The sequence below is a fragment of the Corvus brachyrhynchos genome, unplaced genomic scaffold (genome assembly GCF_000691975.1).
Source record: "Corvus brachyrhynchos isolate BGI_N302 unplaced genomic scaffold, ASM69197v1 scaffold200, whole genome shotgun sequence".
Classification (NCBI taxonomy): Eukaryota; Metazoa; Chordata; class Aves; order Passeriformes; family Corvidae; genus Corvus; species Corvus brachyrhynchos.
This window is the reverse complement of record NW_008236184.1, coordinates 1,252,451-1,268,453: the sequence shown is the minus strand read 5'-3', so window position 1 is coordinate 1,268,453 and position 16,003 is coordinate 1,252,451. Positions and strand designations below refer to the sequence as shown.

Below are 16,003 nucleotides of genomic sequence, written 5' to 3'. Positions count from 1 at the left end.
CCTCTGGAAAGATGTTATCCAGGAGCTGACAAACATGACTGGAATTCCCAGTGTTTCCCAATCCCAAGGACACTTTCTCCCAAGCACAGGAACAGAGATGTGCTGGAAGCCAGGTCAGTGCAGCCTGCCAGCCCAGGGCACTGCCCGTTCCACAGCCAGCAGGTAACTACAGGGGACACACTGAGGAAAGCTGTGCTGGAAGGGGAGAGCTCTGTGGCTCTTTAATTGGAACAATACCTGCACACCCAGCCTGCTTTCTCCTACATTCCCAAGAGCCTCCATAAAAAGGGGTGTTGGCTGGATGAGCTGTCTGCAAACTCCTGCGCAAACCATACCTTCAATATATCCTGTAACTGATGTGAGATTAGATAGATACTCACTTCTTCACTTTGTGCACTTAGCAAACATCAGCCCTCTCTCCACAGTTCACTACTTCCTCACTCTGCTAGCCACTCTGGAAGCGTTAATAAAAACTTTGATAACATTTCCTACAGGAAGCTCAACTGCAGTGCAGTTCAGTATGCTGGATATATCCTCAGTACAAATACTCAGAATACACTCAGTATAGTGGTCTGCTTGCTAAAAATAAAAAGAAGAAATGTTTCTGTACTGCACATTAAGATACGGTTACAAGTAGAGAACTCTGTACATAATAAGCTCTTCATGAGGATTTTTTTTATGGAATGGAAAAACCACATCAAATATTGCTTTTAAAGTTTAAAATTAGAAATACAATTTCCACTGAATAATGAGAGCAGACTACGATGCAATTGGCAAATACATTAGATTTCACATAATCCTTATAATTCTATGGTAGCTTGCATAGTTTGTATGTAAAAATTCTAAAACCGAGAAGTTAGCGTTTCTAAAATAGCATTCTGATGTGAGCCAACAAGAGCAAAAGTGTAATTCAGTGCACAAGTGGAAAGGTTAGGCAACCACAGGCCACAACTGCTGCCATAACAACCCTAAAACCCAGATTTGTTTCTACATGAAAGTGAGGCAGTCCCCACTGCAGAATACTCACTCACTGTACAAACAGCACTGCCCTCACTCAGCAGCATGCACCAAGCATATTCTAAATATCAACTAACCACTTTGTTGCAAATTTTCCCTTTTAAAATCTCATTAATTACAAGATAATTGGTATCAGCAAGCTCTCCATATATTAAAATGGTTGTTAAAATAATCTGGTGACATTCTTTATATGCATAATTTCAATTTCTATACACAACATATATCCCAATAAACATAAAAACTTTCCTGACTTTGAAAATGTCATTGTACAAACATGAATACAGCATTTTCTAAAGGACATGGACACTATTTATCTAAAACCAAAGTTGGAACATCCTCATTCACCACCCAACAGAAATTTTAGACAAAGAACTTATGAAAGATGGAAGCGAAAAACAAAAATAGAAAGATAAATAAGAAAGGACATATGGAATATACCTTTAATAAATATGTATGTCTTCTGTTATTCTACCAATACTCACACATACATGTGTCTTAAGCAAAAACTCAACACACGAACTTACCGATATAAAATAAGCATTCAGAATGCAGCATACTCTGTGTCCACAGCTGGCACACCTCACTTTCTGTAAGAACTTCAACACCGTAGTAGGCTTGGTATTCAAGTTTTGGCAACAGGAATATGGGAGTCAGCTGAAAAAGAGAAGATAAAAGAAAAAATTAGCACTCACTGTCCAAAGCCATCCACAATTTAACTATATTTTGTAGTTTATAATAATCACAGTCCTCCACCATAGCTGAAGCAACAAAGACATTTCTGAGATTTTGTTTGAAGGTTCCCATTCTGTGAAATCCACAGTACAAACTTTGGAGTACAGAGACTTTATATAGAGAAAGGTGAAATGGACAGGACAAAGAAAAAAGAAAAACAGGCCTGGGCAAGCTTTTACAAATAATAAAATTCTGCTACTTAGTAATTTTTCCATGTGACTAAATTAATTTGAAGTTTACACTTCTGTGCTCTACTGCCCTCTGCAGCAACTTAAGAAAAAACACGTGACAGTTCTAATTTGCTTATTGTTAGCAGAATTCTGCCATTTATCACTCCTGTCAGAATCTCACTTGAAACTAGAACCTAATGCTTGGACTCTCATTTGAAATCAGAGGCTACCCTAACTAGAGAGGTAACCCTAACAAGCACTGTCAGTTCTCACTGACAACCCACAGTTTAAATTTCAGCAGAAATTTAAAAAAAAGAATGAACAAGTGCTTGGTTTCTAAATAATGAAGCAGTTATCCCCAGGCATTTATAAGCAGAGGATCAATAGCAAAGAGATAGGATTTCTTCAAAATAAGATTGTAAGCACAGACTCTTGGTAAGTAATCGGAGTTACAATGATTATTTCCATTTCAACAGAGCATAAACACCCGCCTGATGTAATTCTAGGATTCTCAGAAGGGACATACCACAACAAATTTGCTGAATGATTCAGAGGACTCTTTTAAAAAATTACAAATTACTGAGAATTACAGAATAAAATTTCTTTCTCCTGATGCTGCAAGGAGTATTTTGATTACAGCTGCATTCAAACCACTTAATTCCATGAGATAAACCATTTGCTAAGAAATGCCACAGTATTTTCAAGCAGAACAAATAGAATCTCTTTTTGTGTTCTCTGTTGTTCATTTTATCTCCTATTTCCCTGCTTAACTAGGCATGATAGCAAGGCTGAATCCTGCTTGACAGTATTTATGCTCATGAACATTCTCAAAGCCTTGGGTCAAACCCCTAATTACTCCATTAACTTTTAAGAATAGTTCAAAATTACATTTTTTTCACATGAGTACCATTACCCAGGCATACTACTGTAGTAAAAAAAGGAGAATCACTCTTCCTTATCTTCTAATCAAGTAGCTTTAAGGAAATCACAAGTTATTCTTCCCTGTCTTGGTCTAGCAAATATTTACTTCCAGAAGACACACTGCAGAGTCACAATTAAAGGTACCAATTGTCTCAGTGAGAGCACAAATGCTATCAAGGACTGGGAATACCAGAAATACCAGCTGAGCACAACTGTTTTTAAAAAAAAATCAACCCAAAAAAAGCTGAAAACAGAATCTTTACCTTTTGGGCTCTTTTCTTTTTCTGGTATCGTGGCAGTGACTTGACTTTCTGCACACTGCAACGCACGAGTAACAACAGATCATCCAAACTGAAGAGCTTGTACACAACATTGCCTTCCTCAGGTGCTTGATACTCTGAAGGGTCTTCTTCAAGCAGCTGAAGTTCACTTGGCAGCTTTCCTACAGAAAATGAAGAACCCAGAAAATGGCAAGCTTGGACATTCTTTACCATGAAGCTGATTAGCTTTTTTCCCTTGCAGTAGGTTTTTATGTTCGGGTGTTTTGTTTAGGGTTGGTTTTTTTTACTGTAGGATGTCTTTCATTTCCTTTGATTCTGGGGTGAAAACTACTTCATTAGGCACAAAAAAGTCACTTACATATTAAAAAAAAAATTAAAAATAATTACATTTGGAAAACGTTCACTCTAGTAAATAATCCCACATCATTCGATTTCTCACACAAATAGAGAGAACTCCAAATGTGAGACTCCATTCTTGTATAAATGTCGTTCAAAAGCTGCTTTTTAAGCTGCAGTCACTACGCACAAAGGAGAGAAAACTTTTATTTACAATGAATGCAGACATGCAAAGAGGTTTCTCAGCTTGCTATAGAACTTTCAAATTGTAGAATTATGCTTTCTATCCTTACGCAGTCACTTTTCAGCATGCTGGCAACACTGGTTTCACAACCTCTATTAAAAAAAAATCTATTATAAAACATCTGAATTCTATACTCTAACAGAGAGAGAAATAAAGTACCATGCCTCTCAGCCTTTCAGACTGAGGGAGGAGACATGGTCTTAGTAATTACTAAAATTCAGTTAAATAAATAAAAATGTAGGAAGTGATAACACAACGTCAACTAAAACCGAATTAGTTGTGTTAACCTACAGATTAAGTAGATCCTACATGATCAAATGCACACCTACTCAGAAAATACCAAACATGTTTTCCCACCAAAAAGCATGGATTTGTTGGAATTAAATATTTGAGAACAGTATCTGCCCTGACACCACCTGTCTGATTTCCTGCATATTTACCTAACACAATTAAGTGTTTCTAACTTCAGTTGGACAGAGCTGAGAAGCAACGTGAGCATGTGAGGAAAACCTCCAAGTCCACGGTCCCCAGGATCTTCAAGACTTGCAGTTCTGGGTTAAGGTCCAGGTGTAGAACAGATTCAATACCCAGCTAACTCAAAACCTGGAGAGGTGGCTTGTAGTGAATCCTCATTTGCCTTCAGGGACAGAGTGCTGGGAGTTAAGCAACAGCAACTGAACCAGAGGGCTCAAAACTTAAGACACACAAATTTCAATTTTTTTCCAGTTTTTAATGGCATCATTTGATTAATTTTAATTCTACAAAAAAGTAAAATAATTCTATTTTTGATTGACAAACTACTTTTGCAGAACAGACTACACAAATACTTGAATTTCCATTCAAATAAACCATTCAGTAGTGGAATGGGTTATTTTCCTTGCTTAAAAACCTTGTGTATAAGAATTTTTTGTTTCTCTACAGTAAAACAGTATTTCACAATCGCCTCTGTGGACAAACAGCTCCCAAAATGCTCCCTTCTGTGTGCAAGACAGTAATCCTCACACAGAGGAGGTACTGGTAACCTGAGTCACATCTCTAAATAAATGTAACAGATGCACTACTGCCACATTCTTCAGATAAAGTGTTTTCTGTTAAATTTCCCTCCTTACCCAATGACCACACTTACTCTTTTGCACTCCCTCAAAAAGCCAAGTCCAGGTATTTCTAGAGGAGCTGGCAGGATTGGAGGCTGGGGCTGGCACAGTTTCTGTGCTGGAGGTCACCGATGTTTTTGGAGACTGAGGCACCTGGGCTGGCAGAGCATTAGAATTATCACAGCTTACCACTGGCTCCTGAGCTTTTTGGGAATGGGACTTGAGAAGTTCGGTTTGCATTTTCAAAATTTGCCCGACAGGATCTAATTCTTTGGATAACTTTCTTGGAGGTTTCTTGGAGGCTTTTTTCCCCTGATCCATGGTATCTGAGCAGTCAGTGATGCTTGCTAAAGGACTCTGGGTAGGGGAACAACATCTGGCAGTCTCTGCTGATGTACAAGAAGCAGCGGTTGGTACAGCTGGTTTGCAACAAGCAGTGGTTCCACATTCTGTATCAATTATCAAACGCTCTTCATCTGTGTCACTACTGCATAAAGAAGTGCAAATCTCTTTCTTCTGTGCAGCATCAGGCTCTTTCTCAGAACTCAGAGCAATAGACAGAGGATTTAATTTTGTTTCATTGTCCAACACTTCCTTGCTCATGACACGTTGTGCTTTGTTCAGTCCTACCTCCACTGACTGAAAGCTTTTACAAGGTGAATTTTCTTGAGGACTGAAGCATGGAATGCCATCTAATGATGGAAGCTGCACACTGGCACATGCAGAACCTTCTTGCTCAGAAAGGGTGTTTTTCTCTTCTTCATCTCCACTGTTTATGGCAGATGAATCTTTCACCCCCATTTTCAGGCCATGACATAAAATTTTAGCAGTGTTATTAACTGCAGGAAAAGTACTTTCCATTTTAGAAGTTGTTGAGAGCTTGGTAGCTGCTCCAAAAGTTTCAAGCTCTGTAACATCATCATCGAAGTCCATCCCTGTGTCATCTGGAAGAGGAACTGTCCTGCACTGGTAGGTATCAGAACACACCTTAACACAGGGATGAGAAAGTAATAACATTAAAAAACCCCAAAACAAACCAAGAAATAAGACATTGCTAAATTAAAAACACAAAAAATGTTCTACCATCGATATCTGACTGTTAGGAAAGAGGAGCAGTAATTGAAAAACAATTTTTCTTGTTTAACTTGGAATATCTTGGGGTCCTATGAGTTGAAAGGCCTTTCCACAGAGAAAAAGTTCACAGAACTTTCTCCACTGAAGCAAACTCATCAAAATACATTTTATTGAAGTAAACATTAAAGCGGAGATGCCCATGTAGAAGCATTTAAAAGAACTAGACAGACATTTTCTAACAGGGTCTGTAACTGAGCAATAGAAAAACCACCAACAGAAAACCTAAATTTTCCTTTATTATCACACAAAAAGCAACTTAGGAATTTTAACACAAGTTTTTGGTTTTGTTTGTTTTTAAGAACAGATGAACCTACATACATCCCACTGAAACAGGTTGTCCTCAGCTGGTTTGTCCATCGATACATCAGAAATCGAAACATAAGATGTTTTAGTTGCTAGGAAATCCATTGGAATTTCATGGAAGATTTGATTCCTCTCTCTTACTGTCATTTCTTTTCTCAGCAGAGGAGAATCAACATAAACCACTTTAGCTGGTTTGCTACCTTTTCAAGAATGAAAAGAGATTGAGTACATATTAAATGAAAGGAAGAAAGACTGTTGTGTAATTTAAATACTAAATCTTTCAACTTCCAATTACAGTCAAATCCATTGCACATTCACACCAGAAGAAGTGAAAAATGATCCTCTCATTCATCAGCAACAGAAAATAAAAAGTATGTCCAGATACAGTGTGAATTACTATGATCCTGCAGCAGCAATACACACCACATTAATAGCTGAACATATTTCAAATGCAGTTCTAAGTAGAGAATTTGTAAAATAAGAACTGAGGATTCATCACTTCCTATACAGCATCATATCACCAAATGTATCCTGTTTTCCAAAAAGATCTTTTTTCATCCTTGTTTCAAAGTCAATTCTTTTTTTTTAAGTCTCATTGCCCAAGTGATGGCTGCAGCTTATTTCTCTTCTAATCAATAACTCTGTCTGGGCTCTACTGCCCCACTCCTCCTTTGTTTACCCCTTAACACACTTACATATGAAATCACCCAAAAATAAAAGGAATATCATGCCCATCACAATAGAGAAAGCCAAGGCACATGGTGAAGACAGTCTCCCTGTTTTAGGAAAAAAAGTAAATTAAAGCAAGGGGTTGGTTACAGGGAAAAGTGGAAAAGGAAAGCACAGAGAAACCCTTCAAGAACCACTGTGTATTTCTAACACAACCTGAATGCCCTTTAGGTGCTAATTTTGGATTCAAAAATTAAGTTTAAAATCTGTAATGTTGGTACAAAAGGAATCAGGCATTATCTTTACTGATAAAGTAATTTAATTTCATGTAGGAAAGTCAAAATTTGTAAATTTTGCAGGTATTTGATAGCTTATTTACTATCTGTAAGTCTGCTACAGAAAGCACTCAAGGACATTCCAACACAACAAACATTATAAATACTTGAATAAACTGTACTGTGTTTAAAAAAAAAAAAAAAAAGGTAAGGGAGGAAATCTATATTCAGATTACTGAAGGAGTGCTTGACAACTAAAGTAAAGCACTCCGATGAATTCTTCAGTTTATTAAAACATTTTCTGTTGCAATTGAAAAAATTATCTTCATGGGCATTCATTCCTTATTTACTATACTATGATGTAAATAGATCTTTTTAATTCCAGAAAATGTTTGCTCTTTGCTTTTTCATAAAATTTCAGAACTTCTCGGCTTTTTAGTTTACTGAAATCAGTTCACTTGTTAATTTTAACAGCTTCATGCAACCTTTTCCTTTCCACGGAGCACAACTTAGGAGTTTTGAAAAGCAAAACCAGATTTAACTGTTTTTTTGTTTTAGTTTTTTTCCCCAGGTGGAAAATAGCTGAATGTCCAAATTCAGTGTTTATGGTGATAGCTGCAGAGGTTGTTCCTATTCTCAATAACAAGGTAGAAAAAGTGACTCTGGATCAGCTTTCCAGCTTTTTTGGACAAACCCCCCATAGTTTTATAACAAAACCCCACCATACCTGCAACAGTGATCATTTTAACACGAACTGGAATTTCCCACTGTTCCTTGTAGTTTAGTCCATGATTATTCAGTAAAGTAAATAATGATTGATTACTTAAAACAACTTGAGGACAGTATTTCAAAGCAAGTTTTTCTGCATTTGAATCTGAACTAATATCCTAAAGAGAAAAAAAAAAAAAGTTATTTCTTTCGAAGTTCTTTTTTTAAGAAATACACTCAAATTTAAATTTACAAGAAAAACTCCGAACCCAATCAAAAATGGATATATACAACCCTTACTCCCCCAAAAGTCCAAATACTACCACAGTGCCAGGACTCGAAATGAAAAAGCAAAGTCCTCTGAAGGTTTTCAGCTGCATCTGATACATTCACATTGCAGCGTGAGAAAATATGTCTTTTTAACTTGTATTTTCAGTTAATTTGTATACCTTTGAATTACTAGGTTGAATAGGAATTTAGATAATCATGAAATATGGGAGTGCACTGAAGCAAAGAAAAACCTCCAAACCAGATTAACTCACAATTATATATTACAGACCTTCTTATGAGTTCAGTAACAGCACAAAAGAGACATCTAATATTGAAGTATGGTTGAAATTGCACAGTTGTTTCAATACCAGTTACATATGAATAACCTTAAAACAAATATAAAACCATCAAGAATACAAATTCAAAATTGAAATGATAGAATTGTTTAATATTACAAGTACACATTTCCATGAAGGAAGGAGGCTGGCAATGCTCATAAGGTTGAAGAATATCATCAGGGACTAAGATGATAATGGGAGCCCAGGAGCACTGAGGACCATGAGAGAAGTAAGAAAAAACCAGCAATGTTCTTTCTTCTGCCACCTGAGACACCATCAGAAGTGCTCTGTTTATAGCTCTAACATCTCTTGAGGCTTATAACATTCTCCTGCATCACTTCTGCTCCTTTCTTCAGCAAATGTCTTTGAAATTACAGTGCTTCTGTTGAAAGTTTGGGTTTTGATATGTGAAAAAACTCCTTAAGTTAGCTGATAAAAAATTATCTGGAATAAACAGTCAAAAAACTCAGTTCTACAGAACAAACACTCCCTGATTTTCACAGTGGAAGAACACAAACAGAAATACCAGCTATTTAATGGTGCAATGCAATCTAAAAACTGCTCAACATGTAAAAAGGATCAGATTGCACTCTGTACAAAATATGCCTTAAAGATGACAATAAAAGGTTACTTACATTATGCATAACATGAGCCTTTTTTTCTGGGGTTATAATAGACGTAACAGTGCTATAATCTGTGGGCAGCTGAACAGGCATGGAAGGGAAATCTGTTTTACCATGTCTTGCTGTACCCTTGGGGAAATCAAGCAGTGTCAGAAAACAGCTTTCACAGCACTTCTTACGAGGAAAAATATTAGGAACGTACAAAAGTGCACTATAAAGTTATGTGATATAAGAAAACATACTATTAATGTAATCATTTTATTGGCAAACATCTGGTGAAAAGGGTTAACAGCCTTACTACCAAAATAATTTTATTTAAGTTTTAATTAATAATTTAAATTATAACCCCTAACTCAAGAACTGAGTAATAGTTGCAAAAATCCTAATCCTTGCATGACACAATCCCAATGTAATTCTACTTATTTAAAAAAACCCACAAACCCATTATGTGTACATAAGGTGCTACCATTGCAAGAAGATTTTTTTCCAGCCTAAAGGTCAGCTGTGTATGAAACTTTCCTCCCATGATACTCATGATCTCCTGGAGGGTGTAAAACTCTGGGTACTTCTGCACATGTCCAATACACACACGCAGCAATTCCTACCACAAAAAGAAAAATAATTTATGCATTTGAATCTTTCATAAGAATTTAATTTTGAAAAGTTTTTTCTGCAATCGCAAGTTGCATTTAAAAACTTGCAGATACCAGTAGAGATCTTTAATACTCTTACAGTTGCTGGTCTGAGAACTGCAATATATTCCAGATTCTCCTCAGCCCTTCATATGCAAGGCTGACAATGTATGCACACAGCTCAGACCAATCATTAAAAACATGCAGTTGAGTACAGCTTGAACTGTGTTAAACCAGGTAATTATTTTCTTTTTAGCTTATTTATTGTGGCTTTTAGAGGAACCAGTATTTTTTTGTGTTACTACCCAGTTTACACTAGGCCTAGGCAGAAGTCACAAAGGTAAAGGCATAGGATGATTCCATTTGCCTTAAAACTCGCTATCATGTCAACTTGACATAATTTTTTTGATACCTGAATTAGGCATTTAGGATATTTAGTTTTTATTTAGTCACTAGAATGAGTTGTTTCTGCAAGTATTGGTTAAAAGAAAATATGGGCCTCTATTTCATTTTTAAGTCAGGGTATTAACAATAAATAGGACTTGAAGTCTGGAGACACATTTTGTGACCAGATGACAAGATATAAAATTGCAAAGCCGATCCCAATATTTAGGGGGAAAAAACCCAAAAGCTGTTTGTCTTCACATGTGCCCAAACTCTGTGTTAACCCCCTAATGGGAAAGTTTGGAAAAAATTCCAGATTTTAGGTTCATTAAAATGTGCTCTAAACCCAAGAATGATACACGAAGTTGAATTCATGTTTGATCTCAGAATCATCAAAGTGGATATTTAACACAGCATGAACTTGCAGAGGGTTATGATTAAAGTGTGAGTAATCCCTAATTACAATGACTTTAGAACACGCTACTAAGCCTTCCTGTGGAGGAAAGCTTAACATTCTGTCCAGCACCGTGTATCTAGGAGCAACTTGTTAATGGAAACGCACACTTGAAACGCAGCTTCTCCCCTCCCAAACATAAGGAAATTATTTATTTATTTGATGAATAAATATTTTTGCAGTATTGTAAGCAGTGATTTCCCTTCTATTACATCTTTTCAGCACCAACGAACCACGGGCCAAGCCACAACACACAGCGCAAGAGAAATGGCCACTTCCCCATCTCATCCCAATATAAAATCAGGAGAAGGTCAGGAAACATCACATCCCATGAACAGTTCTATGTATCTTAATCATGATTCCAAGACAATTTTTTAAGAAGGGCTGGAATTAAGCATGCCATTGGTAATTACCTCAGTATAACGTAGTGCATCTTCAGAGATGGCATCATAATCTTGGGCACAGTTTTTTGCAGCGTTTTGGGCAAATTTCATAAATTCTGCAATTTCATTGTTTACTACTTCTTTCATTTGCTGGGGGAAGGAAAAATCTATTTTTAAGACAAAACAGAGTCCTCTATGCTAGATATCTAACCAGCAAAATTTCCAGAGAGACAGTACAAGTAATGAAATGAGGGATGGAATAGATTCCACTTGCTGCTCAATTTGGCAAATGTTCAGTTTCAATTAAATAAAAAAAAATTTTGCAAGGCCCATTTCCTTAAAAAAAAATCCCAAACCAACAAAACACTATCCCCAGAAATCAGCAAGTTTCTTTTGATGCGGTGATTTATAAACAGAAAGGTTACAAGACACGGCTGATGAAGTTTACACGGCAAAGTCACAGTTATCTGAGTTCAGATTTCGTGAGAAATTATAACCTAAGTAACAACAACATAGTAGTTACTGATGTGCCTGGAAATTATATTTCCATTGTTACAGCATAAAACAAAGAAATTAGCATTAATAAGGAAGCATGGGAAACCAAATGCAATGGCTCAAAACAATTTGCTGATTAATTACATTTTACAGGACTCAACTAAAATGATTCTCCCACCTAACATGAAGCTGGCCTATATAAATGCATAGCTGAGACTCACAGCAGGAATGAACTCAGCCTTTCTCCTGTGTGAGCACAGCAGGGCAGCACACAGGGCCCTCCCACGCTAATGAACAAAGCTCCCACAGCTGGCAAAGATCACATCAAAATGTATCCACGGCCTAACACTACCTAAGACTGCTATATGCCAGTACAAAATGCTAAAATCACAGCAAGGACAACTTTTAACTTCCTCCTCAGAAAAAAAGGGGTTTTTTGGGGGGTGGGGGGCTGTTTAATCAGTTGTCAAAGATCTACACTTACCCTCAGTTGTTTAGATCACTTAAAAAAACCCCAACAAAACAAAAAAGCCACAAAACCCCAATTTCAATGAAATAACCAAATACACTTTTTATTTCTATTAAAAATATTAAAATACTATCATCCTGAATACTTCCAACCTTTACTACCTTTCATAATACCATGAATTCTATGACTAATTATGACAAATTGAAGTGAAAATGAATTTTCCCCTTTTCCTTTACTCTTTGTAAGAGAAGAAAATGTGTGACTCCCTTTGTGGTGTTCATATGTACATATCTTACCATATATGTGAAAAATTCCCTTTGACTTGCTGCATTAACCTGGAAATGGTTTCTTTTTTTTGAGAACTTGGTCATCAGATACAAGTATGTTTTCTGCTCCTTCTCAGACAAACAAGAGGTAAATGGATAGGGGAATCTGGGTTCTGGAAGAGGATGATCATTAGCTGGGCTTTTTTCCACCTCAAATGAATCTGGAGCCTGCATGCTACAAGTCTGTCTGTTTTCTGAAGAGTTTGTCAATGCCTCCACATTTTTCTTTGCCTCTCTGAAAGAAAAGTAACAAATTAACAAATTTGCAGTTTTCACATAAATACTAGTATTAGTCAGAAACAATAAAGGCAGCTGTGCAAGCCTAAACTGCACTGAGAGACACTGCTATTCCAATTCTTATCTGTGCCAATGGACTGTTCTCATTCTGAAACTTCACCTACAAACTAACCCTTAGTGCCACCAGCAGGTCTGCAACTGGTTTAAAAACAAACAAACAAAAAAAAGGTAGGGTTTTCTTTTTTTAAAAAAACAAAACGGTGTTAACATGAATATGAAACAGATTCTTTGTTCTGGAAACACACATTCTTAATGAAAAGATAAAGAATCTCCACATTTCAGTCACTGATGACCACTGATCAGAAACTGTCTGCACTCAGAAAGGTCAGACTTGTAAGTCAGTTCTGATAGTGAAGGAGAAAGACTTGACTAGGAAGAGCCTTTCTTTCATTGCAGAAGAAGGAAATTAAAACTACTTCATTGTAACAATAGAAATTCCAGATTTCAATGAAGAAATTCTTACAGAGTACACAAATCAAGCATTTTATTTTCTACTCAAAACAATGCTGGAAGCAGTCACCACAAATAGTAGTAGGCTAGGGCAAGGGGCATGGCTGTTCTGACAACAAAGAAGGAACGTTAAGGCTGGTTCTTAAAACAACTCCAGTATACAAAGGCCAACCGGCTTAGCCTTGGTCTATTTAAAATAATTGTACTTAAGAGAGAAAATATTTAAGGCTAACAAAATGAACATTAACTGCTGATCTTGGAAAAAGCATATTTTTAAGATACTATTTCAGCAGCAGAAAACATCTCAAGTGTCACTCAAACCCAGCAGTATCACATCCACAGTTCTTAATAACACTTCACAGCTGTCTCTCTAAATATGAGAATGTGTCCATCCTTGTGGCACAAACTGGCAAATTTAATTAAGCTGTAGCAGCAACAAGATGCTGACTCAGATATGCCAATGCAAGAACATCAAGAAATTCTAGCAGCTTAAATTGGCTATATTCAGCACTGAATGAAATGGCAGCACATCAAGATCATTTCAGTATGCAGTGCTGTCACAGTCTTCATCGGGGTGCAAACCAAAATAATCTGACAGAGCCTTTCTCTCCATATTTACAGCATTATACTTTATTTGAGCTGACGGCTTAAATTTTACCCCTTCGTTTTATCAGCAACCTGCCTTCACAGCTTCTACACCAAGAGAACATACACTTTAGTAAATATCTATGAGAAATCCCCCCAAACTGGCTAATTTCCTCCAGCTTTTACTTTCACACTTGCTCCAACAGGTTTAATTTCTCTTCCTCTTGACTCTGTCCACACAGCCCAGTTCCATCAATTTCTGATTTTTTCCAGTTGCAACCTCTCTGGCTTCTTCTGGCTGTAAAACCACTCGAATCACACACAGCTGACCACAATCCCACTCTTTTGAGTGTCCACTCCAGAAACTCTTCTAAGGAAGAATCCTACAGTAGTATCAGGTGCACTAGTAACAAGCTCATACCTTGCCAATTCAAGGGAAGTTGCTCCAATAGAGATTAACCAGAACAGCCTTCTCTAGCTAAAGATGTAGGATGAAGTCATGTGATGTAACACCCCTGTGATGTATCCCCCTCAAATGCACATTCTCATTGTCAGTTCATAAAAACACAGTAATTCCCCTTTTGAACAAACTATTTCCCCACGTGCTAAATTCCCCACTTACATGGTTTCCCATCCACATTCCTTAGTGTGAAGGCTCATGCACCAGGAGTCATGTTCACCTTCCTATCAGCTTAATAACTTCTTAAGCCAAGAGTCTAAATACAGCCCTCCAAATGCTGAAATCCAGCATGAGACACACTTCTCACTATGTGAAATAAATGTTATTCTACTTCCTCAACTTAAGAAAATATAAAAAGGACATCAAAACTACACAAACAACACAACCTGTACCACCTGGGTTCACAGTTTCATTTCCCAGTCTTCAGCTGGCGTTCTATACAGTTTCTTCATTACTCAAGGAATTAATTACATTTCCACTGCACTCAAGACACTGGTGGTTTATGCAAACAGTGTTGGCTACTTCCAAAAGGTAAAAGTAAAAGTAAAAAGGATTTCAAAGCACAGTACTGTTGCCCTTCTAAAGCTTGAGAAGATCTGGATGGACAGATAGCCATGAATTTCTGAACAAAACAAGGGCTGGTTCACGGGTTACAGGACCCTTACCCTGACCAGTTAAGAGTGTGGGTGAAACTTCATCCCTCTTTGGGATGTAAGAGAAAGCAAAAAACAAGTACTACTCCCAAAAAACCAATAACCCAACCTCTATCCCCAAACACCCTCCCATAAGACACAAAATAACGAAGGACTCAACCTAGACTCCTGCTTTGTGAGGTTTCACAACAGATAAAGCACAGGGCAACAGCTGGCCCAAGGAGTCAGTAACAAATCCTTGTGTGCCAGACACCATGCAGCTTTCCCCAAAACAGTATGGGTATGCATCCACAGGATTATAACAAAAAACACAAAATGATAACATAACATAATATACCTGTTTGATAAATGCCAGAGTTCAGAGAGGCTCGGAGACAAGGAATATTTTTCATAAAGTTCATGGGAGAAAAATACTTCTTGGCCATTTTTTGGTGTAATATCCCTAATAAAAAAAAATATAAAATAAATATATTGCAAAACAAACCAAAAAGTTAAAGGCCACATCTGCCCCTGAGAAAAAAACCCAGAATTCATTTATATTAAAAAAAGAGGCTACCTACACAGTGGTTCCAGATTTCCTCTTTACGGAAATTACCTATGTAAGAAACCCTTATGTTTTTCAACAGTAAAATATATATTCTTCACAGTACAAAAGAAGAATTTCATTAATACAAGATATCAATTCTAAGTATGGTGAGAGAAATTCTGATGAGTTTCACATGGTCATGAATCAAAAACAAACTTTGGGTTGAAATCGCTGGAACTTTTGAGAAAAATACAGCGGTTTTAATTTTTCAGAAAAGAATTGTTCTTGTCTTCTATGCTGATCTGACCTTCTATACTGTCTTCTCTTTTTTTTTAAACATAGTCCTTCCAGTGTACAGGTTTTATAAAATCCCAACCTCCCTAAGCTACTGTGAAAGGTACGAACAAAGATTTTATTTACGTCTTACCTCACAAACTAATTCTAACCCACCTCGCCTCTCTAGGGTTAAAGAGCCGAATTACGTATTTGCAGGGCTTTTCGTATTAGAAACACGATCAACATCGCGGCCCTAAGTCCACACCGTGGATTTACAGGACCTCACAGCCCCTCAGCTGGGAGCACACCCACGCACAGCCCAGCGCTCCCCCACAGAACGCTCGCACTCCAGCCGCATCCACGGCGGGAGGGAATAGAGCACGCGCCCTCGGGGCGGCACCCGGCGGGGCGGGAACCCAGCCCGCCCCCCTCCCCCCGGGCCGCGGAGCGTTTTGCTCTCGGCGGGGGCCGCGCGCGGCGCGGGCGCCACGCCCCCCC

At 37.6% G+C, this 16,003-nt stretch overlaps 1 protein-coding gene across 2 annotated transcripts in view; it reads right to left on the bottom strand.

Annotated features, from left to right (window-relative positions):
- ICE2 (interactor of little elongation complex ELL subunit 2) overlaps nucleotides 1-15,817 on the bottom strand; it is a 23,945-nt gene extending 8,128 nt beyond the window's left edge. The window contains exons 1-11 of one of the 2 annotated variants that reach the window (XM_008636899.2): nucleotides 15,657-15,817; nucleotides 15,041-15,145; nucleotides 12,229-12,493; nucleotides 10,999-11,118; nucleotides 9,582-9,716; nucleotides 9,128-9,244; nucleotides 7,904-8,063; nucleotides 6,248-6,432; nucleotides 4,828-5,782; nucleotides 3,104-3,282; nucleotides 1,542-1,671 (exon numbers count right to left, since the gene is read on the bottom strand). In XM_008636899.2, the coding sequence (XP_008635121.1) occupies nucleotides 1,542-1,671; nucleotides 3,104-3,282; nucleotides 4,828-5,782; nucleotides 6,248-6,432; nucleotides 7,904-8,063; nucleotides 9,128-9,244; nucleotides 9,582-9,716; nucleotides 10,999-11,118; nucleotides 12,229-12,432 (2,185 nt within the window). In that variant the 5' untranslated portion in view covers nucleotides 12,433-12,493; nucleotides 15,041-15,145; nucleotides 15,657-15,817. The remainder of the gene's footprint in view (nucleotides 1-1,541; nucleotides 1,672-3,103; nucleotides 3,283-4,827; nucleotides 5,783-6,247; nucleotides 6,433-7,903; nucleotides 8,064-9,127; nucleotides 9,245-9,581; nucleotides 9,717-10,998; nucleotides 11,119-12,228; nucleotides 12,494-15,040; nucleotides 15,146-15,656) is intronic. The other variant, XM_017737428.1, reaches the window with a different exon arrangement.
- Between the last annotated feature and the right edge of the window lie 186 nt (nucleotides 15,818-16,003).